At 27.8% G+C, this 18,848-nt stretch overlaps 1 protein-coding gene across 1 annotated transcript in view; it reads right to left on the bottom strand.

The window, feature by feature from the left end:
- LOC111634112 (synaptogenesis protein syg-2-like) overlaps nt 1-18,848 on the bottom strand; it is a gene marked incomplete at its 5' end in the record, with an annotated part of 92,404 nt that overhangs the window by 29,160 nt on the left and 44,396 nt on the right. Inside the window, 5 exons of the mRNA XM_023378802.1 lie at nt 417-563; nt 3,896-4,032; nt 4,807-4,900; nt 6,307-6,443; nt 8,697-8,784. Coding sequence (XP_023234570.1) covers nt 417-563; nt 3,896-4,032; nt 4,807-4,900; nt 6,307-6,443; nt 8,697-8,784 — 603 coding nt within the window. The remainder of the gene's footprint in view (nt 1-416; nt 564-3,895; nt 4,033-4,806; nt 4,901-6,306; nt 6,444-8,696; nt 8,785-18,848) is intronic.

Raw genomic sequence — 18,848 nt, 5'->3', positions numbered from 1 at the left:
AATTCAAGAATGATTTAAAGTCTTAAAACAATTAATATATTATATTTGTATACGTTTAAATAGTTAATATAATTTTTAAATTAAGACTCTAATATATTTTAAAATTAAACATTAAACTTGTAGAGTGATTTAAAAAAGTAATTTTTAATTATGAATTATTAATTTTAAATATCTTCTACGACATTTCTTTTAATATCTAATCTTCAAAAGTATATTTAAATTATATATTCAAACGGATTTAACTTTACTCTGTGATAAAACTGTATAAATTTTTGAATTGTTCCGTTAATATTAAAATTACCAAAAATATTTAATAGTATAATTTCAGCCGAGAATTAACAGATAATTCCATTTAGTTTAAATAAAAGAAAATTAGATCATTAATATTTATTAAATGAATTATACTTACAATACACAGTTAAAGTAACTGACGTCTGTAAGGCTTGAGTAATGGCAGGACTGAGTGCTTTGCAAGTATAGGTAATTCCGTTATCGCTGGCATCAACGTGGAAAACCAACTCACTGGAGACTCCACTTCCCGAAACAGACACAGGAGCACTCACCTGAAAAATAAAATGTGACTTAGGAACAAAGGGGATTATTGTTGTTCTTGCTATTTATTTGTGCTGTTACACAAAGGAGTTATATCCGATAAATTCGTGCAAATGACTGCCATTTCAACTGTTCGAAATAGTCAATAAAATATTTTTCCATCTTAAACTTTAATTAAAGTTAGCTGTACATGAAAAATATTTTGAAAATTCAAAAATAATTTTTAATAATAAGTCAAAAAGTTAAAACGAACATCTTTATATAAACAAAATATGTTATAAATTATATTTATATTTTAAATCTAACTTTTGTTGTAAGCTATGTATATATATATATATACAGTGGAGGCCTTAGGGGGTGGCGAGCAGGACAATGGCCCGGGGCCTCGCTCTTGGAGGGGCCTCGCGAAACAACCAAGTAGAAAAAAGTTGATATTTAAAACTTTTTATTTTATCCTTGGCTATTAGTTATAACAATAAAAGAAATTTAATTTACAATACAGTATATATTAATATTAATAAGTGCCTACTATTTCAATTCACATACTTTGCACAAAGGACAAGGGCCTCGCAAAGATCTGCTGCCCAGGGCCTCGCAAAGATCTGCCGCCCAGAGCCTCGCAATGGATAAGGCCGCCGCTGTATATATATATATACAAGTATATGTATGCATAACAGGAAACAGAGCTAAGCTAGCAACCTGTTTCATCCCAGTCAAAAATGTTAAAAAAAAAAACAAAAAGGTCATCCTCATTGAAAAATGATCCATAGATAGACCATTTCTGGTACGGCGATCGAAGGAGACGAACGGATAGACAGGCTCGAAGAAGTGAACGAAGAATTTACACACACACACCCATATGTGTGTGTGTGTGTGTGTGTGTGTGTGTGTGTGTAAATTCTTCGTTCACTTCTTAAGTCTTATAAGTCTTTATATATGTATATACACACGGATATTATGAATATATATATTATATTAAAATTTTTGAAAAATATATCTAAAATAATATTAATATGTATGAAAAATTGGAATAAAAAGATAATTTTTAATGTTATAATTTAGCTAATGACAAATCTAAATTATTAAAATTTCAAAAAAATTATTTTTTTGTACAGACATTAAAAATCTAATATATAAATTATTACAAGCAATATACTATGCACGAATATCACCTTACTTTTTAATAAAAATGATTTTTTTAAGTTACAAATATGAAATTTAACAAAAAATTTGAAATAAAAGATAACATTTTTATTACTACTTAAAAAAATTATCATTATTTTTTTCTGTTCTCTTAAATTTCGAGTTTTGGTTATCACTAGTAAAGCAAACTCAATATTCAATATTTTAAAGACAATAGCTTACTTAAAGGTTCAGGCTTAAAGGGAAGAAAACAGAAAGAAAACAAGGAAGCTAAAAGCAAGAAGAGAGTACCAGGAGTGACCTTGACAGACAAAGAGAAAGGACAGAAACATAAAGCGGCGCACCCACCTGTTTACAATGAAGTAGAAATCAATATAAACCTAGAGTTCTCAAGAAAGTGAAGAACAAAAATTCCTGAAGAGAGGGGACAAGTTGCTCAGTAGCAAAACAAATAACCTGACAATTTGAAGCATAGCAAGCGCAAATGCTTACGTAAAATTGACTTGACAGGAACAACTTGTTCAACGCGACAAAAAAGAAAAAAACAAAAATTTTATACGTGGATCAACTTGATTCCAAAAATAGTATAAAAAGGATAGAAGCCATAAAACAAATGTAAAATCTAAATACAAACTATAAGCGTGTGGAAAAGAACAGCTACTTTAAGAAATCTGGTGAAAGCTCGGCTATAGAGTTTTACCAACAACAAATTCCTTCAAGCTTCCAAGATTTTTTGTCTTTAATGTTAACTTTTTTAGTGTCTTTGTCCAGTGCATGCCAAGTTTCATGAGTTTCTGTAGTATAAACAATCTTTTGTTGTCAAATAGTAAACAATCATAAATAAGGTGCTTAGGAGATTGATCTCCACATAGAGAACATTAGCACTGTGAGTCATCAGAATGTCCGAATCTATGTAGCCTAGGTATGCTTTAAAATTTTCATAGCCGGTAAGAAACTAGCTAACATATAAGTCAAAAAACAAAGACTCTAAACTTAAAAACTTATAGGTCTCAGGAAAGGATTTTATTTTCAAGAATCCGTTAGACATATATTTAATTTTAGATAAAATATTAAATAACAATGTATTAAAAAATATCCTGCACAATCCCGCTTTTGTTACATTATTGTAAAGCTTTAGGCTAATTATGGAACTTCTTTTACGAAAACCGTTTTTTCAGTTTTAGAATACATTAATTTTATAACAGGTTTCTATATTTTTGAATCGAATGCTTTTATAATAATTTCCAAGTCAATATAAAATTAAAAAGATAAAAAGAGATAAAACTCCTATTTTACACTTTTAAATCATATTTCTATACAATATGGAGTACATTATCTTATAAGAAAAATATATAATGTAAAATTTATAACTTTGCAGCTATTCTAACTATTGTTACATGTTTTGAGTATATTTAAGAAATTTTGGACTTATTGTTATCTTTTATTTCATATTGATATATTCTTTTATCGATATAATAATAGTCATGGTATACAGTGAAGTAAATAGATTGGAAGTTGTTGAATATTTTCTATTCTTGGTTGAAAGTATTTTCCAGAAAAGAGTTGATTTTTCAAAAGTAAAGATATGGAAAGACGATTATTTTCATCTTAAGTCTACTGAATTTTATTTTCAATGTTTTTTTCAAAATAATTGTATTTGAATCCAGCAATTCATTTATAATTCGAAAAATATTTTCTTAAACTTTCATGAATCTTCATGTATTTTTTTCTTTTTGCATTATTCTCAACTGAGAAGTTACATATAATGAGAATAATCTTCATACATATCGATAGGAAAATTATTTTTATTCTGAAATTTTCATCATAATAATTATTATTTTGTTACTTTCAATTTTAAATTATCGCAATAATTTTCCAATAGGAAAATATTTAACTTTTCATTTTTTTAACATGTAAAATATGTATTAAAAATATTCTCGTATAGTAATTTTCAGAATAGCATAGCAATGTAAAAATAATTAATAATTAAAAAGAAATAATAAACACAATTTTTATTTATTACTTAAATATAATTAACTAATTTGTAAATTTATATTACTATCAAAACTTTTATATTTATTTTCATCTATTTAAATATGTAGATTCATAAACTGAAAATAAATTGCTTGGAAAAACTTCCGCAAATATTTTGAATTCTCGAAATGTGAACAAAGTTAAAAGACATTCTATCGATTCTTACCTCTCTATCCTCTTTGTACCATTTTAAGTTTGCTGGAGGATTACCACCGAGAGCTACACATGTTAAATGTTGAAGATCACCCTCTCTAAGTATACTTATTTCATCATAACCAAGTATAGTCGGGGATTCTGGAGGATCTGAAATTTGACAAAAAAATATTAGTTGATTTAGCAGTGACAGGCATTCGTATTGTTCTGTCATTAAAATATTTAATATATCCTTATATTTTTCTATTTTCAACTAGTAATTGTTCCTAACATTTATTTTCGTTACGCTAAATTAAACGCAGAAATAAAAGTTAAAATGATTTAAAACATCGTATAATTCATTCTTTTTATCTTTGAAATAGATTAATTTAAGAATATATTATGTGAAATATTTTTTATTAAGATCATATGATGTAATATTCAATATTTTAAAGACAATAGCTTACTTAAAGGTTCAGGCTTAAAGGGAAGAAAACAGAAAGAAAACAAGGAAGCTAAAAGCAAGAAGAGAGTACCAGGAGTGACCTTGACAGACAAAGAGAAAGGACAGAAACATAAAGCGGCGCACCCACCTGTTTACAATGAAGTAGAAATCAATATAAACCTAGAGTTCTCAAGAAAGTGAAGAACAAAAATTCCTGAAGAGAGGGGACAAGTTGCTCAGTAGCAAAACAAATAACCTGACAATTTGAAGCATAGCAAGCGCAAATGCTTACGTAAAATTGACTTGACAGGAACAACTTGTTCAACGCGACAAAAAAGAAAAAAACAAAAATTTTATACGTGGATCAACTTGATTCCAAAAATAGTATAAAAAGGATAGAAGCCATAAAACAAATGTAAAATCTAAATACAAACTATAAGCGTGTGGAAAAGAACAGCTACTTTAAGAAATCTGGTAAAAGCTCGGCTATAGAGTTTTACCAACAACAAATTCCTTCAAGCTTCCAAGATTTTTTGTCTTTAATGTTAACTTTTTTAGTGTCTTTGTCCAGTGCATGCCAAGTTTCATGAGTTTCTGTAGTATAAACAATCTTTTGTTGTCAAATAGTAAACAATCATAAATAAGGTGCTTAGGAGATTGATCTCCACATAGAGAACATTAGCACTGTGAGTCATCAGAATGTCCGAATCTATGTAGCCTAGGTATGCTTTAAAATTTTCATAGCCGGTAAGAAACTAGCTAACATATAAGTCAAAAAACAAAGACTCTAAACTTAAAAACTTATAGGTCTCAGGAAAGGATTTTATTTTCAAGAATCCGTTAGACATATATTTAATTTTAGATAAAATATTAAATAACAATGTATTAAAAAATATCCTGCACAATCCCGCTTTTGTTACATTATTGTAAAGCTTTAGGCTAATTATGGAACTTCTTTTACGAAAACCGTTTTTTCAGTTTTAGAATACATTAATTTTATAACAGGTTTCTATATTTTTGAATCGAATGCTTTTATAATAATTTCCAAGTCAATATAAAATTAAAAAGATAAAAAGAGATAAAACTCCTATTTTACACTTTTAAATCATATTTCTATACAATATGGAGTACATTATCTTATAAGAAAAATATATAATGTAAAATTTATAACTTTGCAGCTATTCTAACTATTGTTACATGTTTTGAGTATATTTAAGAAATTTTGGACTTATTGTTATCTTTTATTTCATATTGATATATTCTTTTATCGATATAATAATAGTCATGGTATACAGTGAAGTAAATAGATTGGAAGTTGTTGAATATTTTCTATTCTTGGTTGAAAGTATTTTCCAGAAAAGAGTTGATTTTTCAAAAGTAAAGATATGGAAAGACGATTATTTTCATCTTAAGTCTACTGAATTTTATTTTCAATGTTTTTTTCAAAATAATTGTATTTGAATCCAGCAATTCATTTATAATTCGAAAAATATTTTCTTAAACTTTCATGAATCTTCATGTATTTTTTTCTTTTTGCATTATTCTCAACTGAGAAGTTACATATAATGAGAATAATCTTCATACATATCGATAGGAAAATTATTTTTATTCTGAAATTTTCATCATAATAATTATTATTTTGTTACTTTCAATTTTAAATTATCGCAATAATTTTCCAATAGGAAAATATTTAACTTTTCATTTTTTTAACATGTAAAATATGTATTAAAAATATTCTCGTATAGTAATTTTCAGAATAGCATAGCAATGTAAAAATAATTAATAATTAAAAAGAAATAATAAACACAATTTTTATTTATTACTTAAATATAATTAACTAATTTGTAAATTTATATTACTATCAAAACTTTTATATTTATTTTCATCTATTTAAATATGTAGATTCATAAACTGAAAATAAATTGCTTGGAAAAACTTCCGCAAATATTTTGAATTCTCGAAATGTGAACAAAGTTAAAAGACATTCTATCGATTCTTACCTCTCTATCCTCTTTGTACCATTTTAAGTTTGCTGGAGGATTACCACCGAGAGCTACACATGTTAAATGTTGAAGATCACCCTCTCTAAGTATACTTATTTCATCATAACCAAGTATAGTCGGGGATTCTGGAGGATCTGAAATTTGACAAAAAAATATTAGTTGATTTAGCAGTGACAGGCATTCGTATTGTTCTGTCATTAAAATATTTAATATATCCTTATATTTTTCTATTTTCAACTAGTAATTGTTCCTANATATATTTAATATAGTTAATTTTCTAGTCCTGATTAGGTTTAATACTGTTTAAGCAAAATGTATGAGCGTTATCTTGCATTATAAATGTAAATAATTAATAGGTACAATTTTTAAAGCTTAAAATAAGAATTTAAAGACGGAGAAATTGTAAATTTAAAGTACAGAAATGCTTCTATATTGGAAACTTTTCATTTATATTAATTAACAGATGAGAAGCATCTATACAACTAAAGCATACTTGTAAGTGTGTCGTATTTAAATATATATTTCTTATTAAAAATTTTACATTTAAAACTATAAATTTATTTCTAATAAAAATAATAATTGTAATATTCATAATTACACGAATGAACGCAATAAATCTATTCTTTAACAAACTAGCCTATCTAGAATTTGCATAAAATTATTTCCATCTATATTCTAACTTTAAATGGAATCTTCATAATGCTATTTCTTATATTATAGAATTATGAAAAAAAGTTTTTTTTGCCAATTATATAATTTTTACTTTTATTTACACATATTTGCATTTATATACATTATTTTACTTTTATCAACAAATCAATTATTTAAAATTCATATTTAGTACTATATTATAGAATTAGTGTAATTTTAATTCAGTAATCACAAAGATTTAAATCTCTTTAAATTTACTGTATTTTAGAATATATTTAAATTGCCATGTTTTTTTATATGAATTTATAAATCTTTAAAAACCTTCAAATTCAATATTTATGCAATATAATCATCTATAGTTGATTAAATATTTAAAAATCAATTATAATTTTTACATATAAGAAAATTAATAATTTAGCTTACTATTTTTTGAAAATGTAGCAATTTTTAACTATCATTTCGAATAGAAAAAAACCTCAATATAAATAAAAAAATAATAACGTACTTACATAGTGATAGCGTTTTTCATGTAAAAAAGGTGGAAAATTCAGTTTGATTTATCTATTTTTAGTTTCGTATATTTAAACAAAAATATATTCTATACGCATGTCTTATATTTTGCATAAAATATGCACACCACCAACTACCCTGATATACGAAATTTATATACAACTTTAATAGAATAAACTTAGGTCATACTAATAAATTTATCAATACTTTCATTCTCGTATTCGCTTTTGAAAAAATATATCATTTTTGGAATTGATAATTTGAAATTTTATGCATCATATATCATTTCTTTTGTCACAAACTAAAAAATTTTCGGACGTTATCTAATATATAAGTGTCAGAAATTTGCTTAAAGTAAAAATATTGATTAAATTTTAAAGTAAACATGAACGAGAGTTGACTTATTTATATTTATTTTTTCTTTAATATATCAATTCTACAAATTACTGTATTGAAAAATAGATCGTAATAGATAAATAAAAGAAATTTTAATATCCAAATTTTAAATTATATATTAAATTTAAAATTTAATATATTTTTATATTACGATTATATTTATACACATAGTCTATATACGTCTATATAATGTACAGTATTACTTGTAAATTGAATTTTTAAATTCTCGTAGAGTACTAATATATATGAATTACTAAACGTATAATTTTGCATTGCTAGCTTCATTTTTATCACTAAGATTTTCAAACTCTCAAACTCAAATTTATACGTTGATTTAATAAGAATTATAAATAATATCAGTCTGTAGATTAACGCCGCACTCAATTTAATATTTGCTAATAATAATATATAATATACATAAATAATAATATGCTAATTTCAGAGAAAACTTATTGGATCTAAATCAAGTTTCACTACACATTTTAAACATAATTTAGACTAATTTTTATATCATAATTATTAGTTAAACATCTTTTCGTAAGAACTAAGCATCGATGATTAGAAAAATATGCTTAATAATCACAATTTGACTTTTAAAAATATTAAATTGGTGTTAATTAAAAATTATAAGAATCTTTTAAAATATTTAATTCATTAAACAACTTTTTAAAATCATTATGTTCAATCTGAATTTAAGTTTCGTTGTTCTAATTTAATTACATGTCTTGTTACGCTTGTTATATATAATCAAGTTACGATAATTGCCAAGATCATTAATAAATGACCTTGTCATTAAAGCATTACGTATTAAAGATTATATAACAACTTACATTTGATAACAACTGTATGTGTCTTAGCAATAGGAGCTCGTAGAGGTATGGCAGAAGCATAGCAGGATATAATTTTCGTCGTGATATCCTAGATTTTATAAATACAAGTTATAAAATTTATTTAAATAACAGTAAATTTAAAACATAATTTGCTTTCTATTATACTTCATTTCAACTTATCACGATATATAAACATTTAGAAGCATGAAAGATTATTATATTCTAAAAATTCTAAATTAAATTCTGTATAGTATATATATATATATATACTATACTATACAGAATTTTAATTTAGAATTTTTTATATTCCTAATAAAAGTAATGTGTCGTATACAAGTATATTGTTTACAGAAAACTAAAAGGTATAATATAGAGAAAGATTATTCGTGACGTACAGTGCATCGTGAGATTATTTACATACGTTAATTAGAAAACATTGATGGTACTTAAAACATAACAAAGGAATAAACAAAATGAGTTTTTGACATATTTTAAGAGTGATTTTCTTGGTTTAATTAGCTCTAACGGCAGCTAACTAAACTAAGACATTCTATATTCTATAATGAATACTTTATATAATTTATTATTTAATTTTATTAAATAATAAAAATATATCAAAGAAAAAAATCTTATTATATAAAACTATCCGAAACTAAAAATCATAAATTATTTATATAGATATTATGCTATAAAATATAGAAATGTACACAATATTTATAGATTGTATATTATCTCTAATTAAAAATAAACTAATCAGGAAAAAATACATTATTAAGATAATTCATCAATTTTTATTGTGAATATTTATTAATATGTATAAAAATATTAACCGCAAATCTCAGTGTTGTGAAATTTCATAAATCAAATCAACAGAACTTACTATATATTTCAATTATTAATGCATGTAATAACATTTAAAAAATTATAGTAATAAAATCACATATAAAACTTTATGTAAATCAGTCTAATTTAATATTAAATTTAAAAATATTAGGTAAAAATTTTGGAATAACAAAAAATTATTAACCCAAAATTTAAAAATTAATAAAAGACGTGTTTTAGTGTATATTTGTTTAAAATCTATATTAGGTTAGTTAAAAGTAGTTGGAAGTTGGTAGTTACAACTGGAAATAGGTTGTCAACTTTCAGAGTGAAAAACACAATGTGGAAAAAAAATACAACCTTGAAAAATATTTTGAAAAACTTGATTTAAATAAGAGAAAGAAAACCTACAATCTTAGAAACAATTCCTCCTTTCCTTGATGATAATGATGATGATGTGAGCCTGACGGCGATTGGTAACGGATAAAACAGACCCACTTAGTGTCCACGGGGCGGGAATAGACATGAGAAAGAAAATAATTCAGATTACAATTAGTGTTATCGACGTTCCACGAGCTAAAACGACAATTTGAAATAAAAAATCAATTTTTCAGAATATTTCCAAACAGTTTTCGCTTTCCAAATACTGTAATTTAAAAAAAAGTTACTGAATATAGTCTAATTACTTTCCGTACAATTCGGAATATTCCGAATATTTGGAAACCCTAACTGGAAATTGTAGTATATGTTTTGAAAGCTGTTCTTATAGTCTCGAGAGATCATATTTTCAATTGGTTGAAAATATTATCTCACGAAACTTTAAAATTTTTAATATTTCATCTCTGTCATTTTCTATATTTGAAAGGTAATTGCCTTTGTTTATTGGAACTTTATTTTCTGTCAGCTCACAATATTTTACTACATACTAACATTTTACTCTGTATAAATTTAATTCAATTATAAACTATTATTAAGTAGAGTACATGTAGCCCAAAAATCAATTAAGATTTTTACAAATAGAATCATTCAACTAAATTATCAAAGTTTGATAAAAATTGCCAAGACAATTTAACTGTCCTGGCAATGTATTGTCTTTTTTCTTAAATTTATTTAAATTTTGTGCATTTTAAAAATTATTAAAGCTTTTTAAACATATAATAATTTAATTCGTTAGTGTCATAACTCATTCATACACAATAAATGACTTTTTTCGCAATTTTTTAATGTTTATAAATAATACATTAATTAAATAAAACAATTTAGTCTTTACAATGGATAATTTACTTTTGGGCCAACTGTATTATAAATTTTAAAATATATTAACATTTAACTTATATTACAGAAAATTCTTTATAAATTTCTTCGATACACTTTTAATTATTTCAAACTAATTTCAAATAGCTTTTCATAGCTTCTTCAAAAAAATAACTTTAATTATAAATATATATTTTTATTTAATTAGCAGAACAGGATATAATTGATTTTGTTATGCTTAGCATTATATTTCTAATAATTATTTTAGTAATTTGTAGCAAACTTTTCGAGAAAATGATAAAAGAAAGAGGAAATTAAAATGAATTAACGGGAAAAAGGAAATAAAACAATTAGTACAAATCTTGCGTACCTCTTCGCCTTGTAATTAACAACTTTAATTAAAAATACTGTTTATGAACAATTTGCTTAGAAAAAGTGGTGATAACTACTAATAGCACATCATATATAAGACGTGTTTATAAAAATAAGGCATGAACAAAGAGTTTTGGAAAATAATGAAGCAATGCAAATTAAATTATTTAAAATATCGAATGAAAATGAAAATATTTATTAATAAATTTAATTCTTTGATTTAAAAAAAAATTACTAAACAGCATTATAATTTTATAAAATATAATTTCAATCTGATATTATTAGGCTGCAATTTGAAAAAAATTGTAGATCTATAAATTCTTGCTGTCGTCCATTTGTGTGACTGTCATTCCTCAATTTCGAGAATGGAATTATATATATGAAATCTGAGACTAGATATGGAACTTTTAGAGGAAGAGGCCCGATTAACTGTATATCAGCTTTAATGCAGATAGGAAGTCATGTTCAAAAATATTTCCGTTTATAGAGTTAGATAGATGACGGAATGACTCTATTGCTAACAGGAAAAGTATTGTGTACATGGTCAAGACTACTAATTTGAAGTAGAGGACATATAATTTAAATTAAATTAATTTCAAAATATGACTTAAAATTGAGGCGTGACGATGTCACAATAAATAATTGTTCTTTAGAATACGAATAGTTATAATATAAATAAAAGTCATACAAAATGTTATACTGAAATATTATTATTATTACGTGTCTATTTATAATTTTATAATTCATAATTATAATAATCAAATCTGTATGTCTAAGAATCTTCTTTACAAAAATGTATAACTAACAACAAATTGAATAAACGTGTCTTAGTACAGCAAATAGATTAAAAGACTTTTTAAGGATTTGAATTGTTAAACTTATATAATTTGAAGGATGTACAGTACATTAAAAATGTTTTAATGTACTGTACATCCAATTAGAATGAAGTATATTTGTTAACGTACATCTTTCAACGAAAATATCAGAAGTCACGATAATTCTGCTTTTGGGAGACAAAATACAAAATATTTAGATCAATTAACCATCCAATTTATTTACTAAAATCACCTACCGTCATTAAATTTGCGACTAATTATACTATTTTCTTGTATTTTGCTTATTATTTTAAGTAATATATAGTCTCATGAAAATTTTAGTTACTTCAAGGTAACGCATATTAAAATAAATGTAGTCAGAAATATTTTGTTTAATAAAATTGTAATTCGAAGAAAAACGTGAGATAAATCTCAGCAAGGGCAACCGCTAACCTTGGTTCCTTGTGGGAGCTCTCGATATATTAGTAATACGTTGCTATTTTATATAACCCATATAAAATATTTTCCTTTAAAAACGTTTTTCTGTTACAAAATTAAAATGTAGAAACGATGCACCTGGAATTAATGAATCGTCACGAAATTTTCGAATAAGTGCGCGAAATAATCGAGGGAACAAATCCCAATAGTATTAGAAGCATTTTTCATACATTCTTTGTTTGCAAGTGTTATATACATTGCTTAAATTCTTTAATTAATATGTAAATTAATACAATAAATTCTCGTCAGTGTCAGCTTTTGTGGGACAACCTATAAGTGTTGACTTTAATTGACAGTTGACCTTAAAGTGTATTATATAATTTTCGTCTGTAAAGAAAATTAAACTATATAAATGTGATAACATTTCACTTACATTTCCTTATAACACTGCAATTCCCCTCCTATATGAAAGAGTATATCTTGTTGAGTGTGCTTCCAGAAGAAACTACTGCACAAGTTTTATTGAATTTACTGCAGTTTTCGTTTTCAGTAAGTATTTAAAAAATCACGGAAACATTGCCAGAATATTTATCACATTCATATAAAAAACAAGAAAGGCTCTCAAGTATAAAAAAAATTAAATTATAAATATTTGCTATGAAGGATTCACGTATTTTCATAAGTATGATTACGTCAATGTAATTTATGAATGTAGGTAAATGTGCTTCTAGAAATGAATCTTTAATTAATGTAAGGACATTTTAAATCATCCTATCGTTAGCCACTAATTTCACTATTATTTTCTTGATTCTCATAGCTTGTACAGTACATATTTGTTAAATTCGATTCCGACATTTTAAAAAGAAAATCCCCAAAATAAATGTACGATAAAAGAATAAATATTCATGTTGCCAGATGAAACTTTTTAAATGTCCTAAAAGCTTAGCTAAAACTCCTGAAAAAAGCAGGTAACTTTGTTGCTGGACTTTCCCGTTATCTTTATTTTCTTTTCATCCCTAATAATTAATACCATTACGTTTAGGTGTTCAGATTTATTTAAATTACTCATCCCTTCTCGTTTCGAGGTTAATATGTAGGTTATTGCGTATTCGCTTATCGTCCAAAGAGCCGGCAGAATTTTTTTGCTTAACCATACGAAATTACTTGTGAAGAGCCAGGGGAATGCCTTCCGGGAGATCTTTTAAGAGTAACTGGCTCCTATTTAGGTGTTAGAAACGTGGCCAGACTTTCTTGAAGAGGCGCAAACCCACGACCAAATTATCAGTGGAACGGAACCGCTTAGCCACTAGTTGGGCTTAAAATTACTCATACAACTGTTTACTTGTAAAATAGGGGTCATTTAACTATTTTAAAAATATTACTCTCCCGACCTCGTGCAGCATATAAAGATCTTTGTCTAATCTTCATGAAAGTTATGATTAACAACCAATCCTAGAGTTGGAGGTTGGAGAAATATCAATTCCTTAAAATTTCTAAATAAATACTTGTACATTTATCTTCTGATAAACTAAAAATTTGTACGATTAAAAACTCTTCATAACTTGAATGCATTTTGAGATATGAACCACTCCCTTATATCTCCGGAACTAATAGTTTTATTTTCCTGAAAATTTCTAGAAAAATTTTTTCCTAACATACAAACCTACTTGAAAATTTCAGAAATTTTCGACAAAACGTACAGGAGTTTTTAAGCTTTAAATTGGATGAAAAATCATACCCCCGCACACACTAATATTCATACAGAAAAAGCTTCCAACTTTTTCTGCATTTCTCGATATTTCAAGGTCTCCTGAATCCAAAAAGTGTAAAACTCTTGAGAGGGTCATTTTTGACCGCTCGCAGTACTTTCTATTATATAACAGCCAAGAAGTTTGTATAAAATTCTTTACTACAGGATTAACTAAACTTTCTTATGCTTTGTTGAAATTTTATGAAACAGATTCTAAAAGAATATTTCGGACTAGAAAAAGGTTGATGGTTGTTACGAGTTTCCCCTTAAACAGAGTTAAGTATACATTTACGTATCCTACAGGGTTTCGTAAAAAACAGGTGAAATCCAATTTCCACTAGAGTCAGACGCGCCATCTCATCTGTTCATCAAGTAATACCACCAGATTATGGAATATCATCAATTTTCTTATCGGATAGTCCAAACTGTTTTCCGATCGTGTTGTTTAGTTACGGCAACACAACACTTGGGCGATCTGCCTAGGGCAGGGGTCGGAATTAGCGGCTCGCGAGGCGCATGAGGCTCTTTGCATAGACGTTTGCGGCTCTTCGGAGATAAACTCCAATTTCATCTCACCTCATTTCACCGCGGCCTTATAACTTATGAGTTTATGAGATAGAGCTGCCGAACAAACTTCGACTTGTTCTCCGTCCGCACATGACCACACTCGCGTTGATCAATATGAGTCGCATAAGAGTGGTAGCATTTGAAGCATAGCTATATATAAATCCCATTGAACGCGTGTCCGTCCATCCGTGTAACGTTATGCCGAAAACGGCCACTAGAGGCGCCTCTGTCGTGTGTCGTATTTCGCACATTTAAATTAATATGCGGCTCTCTGGTACTTTTTGTTATCCTGTTTTCATGACAATTTGGTTCTTCTCACTTGACAAACTGCCGACCCCTGGTCTAGGGGAACGCCTTCCAGGAGATGTTTTTAAGGGTAACTGGCCCTATCCAGGCGTTACAGAAGTGGTGAAAACCCGGAAAATTCCACGTGGCCAGCCCGTCCTGGCGAGGCGCGAACCCACGACCAAATTCCCAGTGTTCAGGGAACGGAACCGTTTGGCCACTGGGGGGCCGTTTTCCAATCAAACCTATTTTTTTTTTTATCTATGTATTTGTGTATAGATATATTCCATAAATATGGATTTCGTCGTGTGACTTCGGTGAGCTGTTCGATATCCGAAACTGGTCGAACGTGATTGGTTGACGTTTTATCCGTTGACGTTAGAATAGATTCGTGGTCTATGCGTTCCGTGAACATTAAGTTTTTCTATCTCCATGCGTTGTTCTGTTTTGAATGTTGATGTTGAAGGCTCTTACAAATCCATCAGCGATCTGGTTAAGTGGGAGTTGGGCTTACTATCCTCTAGTTTGCACTAAATGGGGTTGTTGCTACCGAGAATTCACTGTAATTAACATAAATAAATATACTTTAACATAAATATAGTCTAATTTCAATTCGAAAATATTATGTTAATTAATTTTACGTTTTAAAATTATTAGCAATATAGACTTCTTTCACACCAGTATTAATATATATTAAATATAAGTAAAGATTTAACATATATTAATGCTAAAAATATTAATAACGTTTGTAGAGTTTGTGTGTGAATAAACCTATCTAAAATCATAAATATTAAGAATTTATAACTGAAACATTCAATTTATTTTTATATTTACTGTGTATTTATTAAACTCGAATGAGAAAAGTTAAAAAATAATTTCAACACTACTTGGAATTTATTGAAGTTGAAATTACTGTACTTGAAAATTGTTTTTCATTTTGGAATGTTCGGTAAGTTGATAAATATTTAAAATACATTAAATTTAATAAAATTTATGTGTTTAAAAAAATATAAGATTTTATACGATTTTATAGGACACGTGCATTCGCGGTTTTACTCGAAAACGAGTCGAAAAGATTGAGAAATTTTAATTGTTTTATTTTGAAAATAGAGAGGAAATGTCGATTTTTAAATTTACGTAATTAATGTAATAATCTCCTAAAAAGCAAACGTTAACGAATCATATAAGAAAGTTTAATGGAGCAGAATTAATAAATCAAAACATACTGTATTTATATTACAGATTTTAATAACTTTTGACATAAAATAGCGTAAAATTATATCATGCAAACTGTATAATAAAATATATACTTATAAAGTAAGTTAAAAGTAACCAATTAAGAAATGTATGTCTAATTTATGTTATTTTTACAATAAACTTTATTTATCTCTGACAATGCCATCATATTTATATAATATATTATTATACTTTCCTTTGAAAATACGTTAAAACTTTATAAAAATAAAACCAATTATGAATCAATCATTCATGTTTATAAATTACATATCAATAAAAAGAATTACGACCCAAATTAGTAGTACATATTTGACTTCAAACAGAAATTAATATGCACCTCGTTGGATATTGTTCTAATAAATGGATGATTTTGTAACAAGCCTTATACCCCGTTCGCACCGAGCATTTCGATCTAGATTGTGGCTTAAGTCGGAGAGAGTTCCGCAGTGCGAACGCTCTCGACCGTTTCAATCTCGACTGAAACGAGGCTAAATCGCGATCGACTGGAGAGAGTTCTCGAAACTAGATCCAGTTATAAGAGAGATCCCACAATCCCACGCGCGCGAGAAAATACAAGATGGCTGCTGAACACGTGTCCGGTTATCGACAGAAAAATAAAAAAGACATCTGGAGAGACGATGACATCTGTTTATTATTAGATATACGGCAAGAAAAAGTATTTATTTCTAACCAAAACTTCCATTTTGTTTGTTGGTGTTCGTGACTTACCGCGTAGTTATGTCAATTTTATCATCGCGTGTAATAGCCGGGTTCTTCTCAAGCGAGTTACCTGTGCGAACAGCACGACGTTCCACTGGCGACAGTCACAATCCAGATTGTGGGTAAATCGAGATCGAAGTGAGTCGTGGATTGTGTGCGAACGGGGTATTACGGAAAAATTATAACGTAAACGTTTATGTTACGTTATTCTTGCAAGTTGTTCAACATAGTTCTTTAATCTCCCATACGTTATGTTACGTTCACCCAAACAATATATAGTGAAACTTCGCTTAACGAGCATAATTCGTTCCAGAATCTTAGTCGTAATGCGAAACCCTCGTTAAGCGAAAACAATTTTTCCCATATAAATTAATGTAAAAATGTAAAATACGATAATGCATTCCATGCTAAAAAAAATACTCAAATGTTTTATCTATAACGTTTATTCAAAGTAAATTATACGATATACATTGTTAAGGAGCATGAATCTTTCCTTCGTCATCTTTTCTTCTAGCGCAAAATGAACCAACCTGGAATACAAATTCCATTCGCAAAAAAACGAAAAAATCGAAAAAAATGTCTCATAAACATCCAAACCATATGCCAAATTTTTGGGCTATGTAAAGATTATAATTAAATATTATAAATTGATTAATTTGACTAAAGGTAAGCAGTTATGCTGTCATATCGTATAAAATTTAATAATTATAAATAATTAATTTTTAATTCAGACAGTTCTGAAATTTAATTTGGAATTTGTCATTAAATTTAATACAAGATGACAGCATAACTGCCTACCTCTAGTCAAATTAATCAATTTCTAATATTTAATTATAACCTTTACATAGCCCAAGAATTTGGCAGATGTTTGGCGTATGTATTATATAACGGGCGATGGTTTATGCGTAATATGTGTAGTCAAATTTCAAAATCACAAGTTTACAAAACGCTTATAATAACAAATAAATTTACATAAACTTACAATGTTCACAAGAGCTACTAATTACGTATAATGTTTAGGATAAATACAAAGTAGGTTTCACACACAAAATAAATGAGAGTCCAAATAGTCAATTAATCCAGAACAGGTCCGTCGAAAAGACATCTTGCGACGTATTCCTGAGATGTAGTTAGATGTATAATCCTTCTGGCGTTCGTCAAGGAAAACAGACAGACGAAGACAACCTCCTTCAACTCGTTCGTTTGACCAAGCACCCTTCGCGCCAAAACTCTAACCTTTTATTCGGATTGAAGCGAAAGTTGCTTGGTCAAACGAACCACTGATAGGACTACGAAGCGCTGATTGGTCAATCAGCGCTTCGTAGTCCTATTGCGTAGTCCGATGACGTCGCTATTCGCGATCGTCCGATGATCTTCAGCCAATTAGCGATCCTGTTTCAAAAACCAACGGTCGTTTCTTGATCCGAGTTTCTACGGCGTCAATCGTTGCTCGTTTGAAAAGGAGAAAAAGTGCGGAAAACGTACAGTACGTCCAGACGATTCCATCCCTGACATGTGTGAACACAAGTTTGGAAAATTATGTGACCACAAGCGACACTAAGATGCTAGCAGAACGAGTGCTAAACACAGACTGATGGAGCATGCGCAAAATCTGGGACTTCCCCTGTACTCGTCACTCGTTATGTGAAACGTCGCTCGTTAAGCGAGTCAGCTTTTACAATTTGGTTTGCTCGTTATGCGATTTAATCATTATGCGTGGTTCCACAATATTTAGAAAGTTATTTTCAACTGACTAATACAATTTTAATCTTTTCTATTGTTGTTATAGTTTTACGGTTTTCTCTGTCCTTATTATTTCCTACAGTTGGAAATATAATATTGTATATCATCTTGGTATACATTTAATATTTATTTATAATTATTATATATATA

This window comes from Centruroides sculpturatus, unplaced genomic scaffold (genome assembly GCF_000671375.1).
Source record: "Centruroides sculpturatus isolate CEXI.00-Female unplaced genomic scaffold, Cexi_2.0 scaffold868, whole genome shotgun sequence".
In the NCBI taxonomy this organism is placed as follows: Eukaryota; Metazoa; Arthropoda; class Arachnida; order Scorpiones; family Buthidae; genus Centruroides; species Centruroides sculpturatus.
This window is presented reverse-complemented; position numbering and strand designations above follow the sequence as displayed.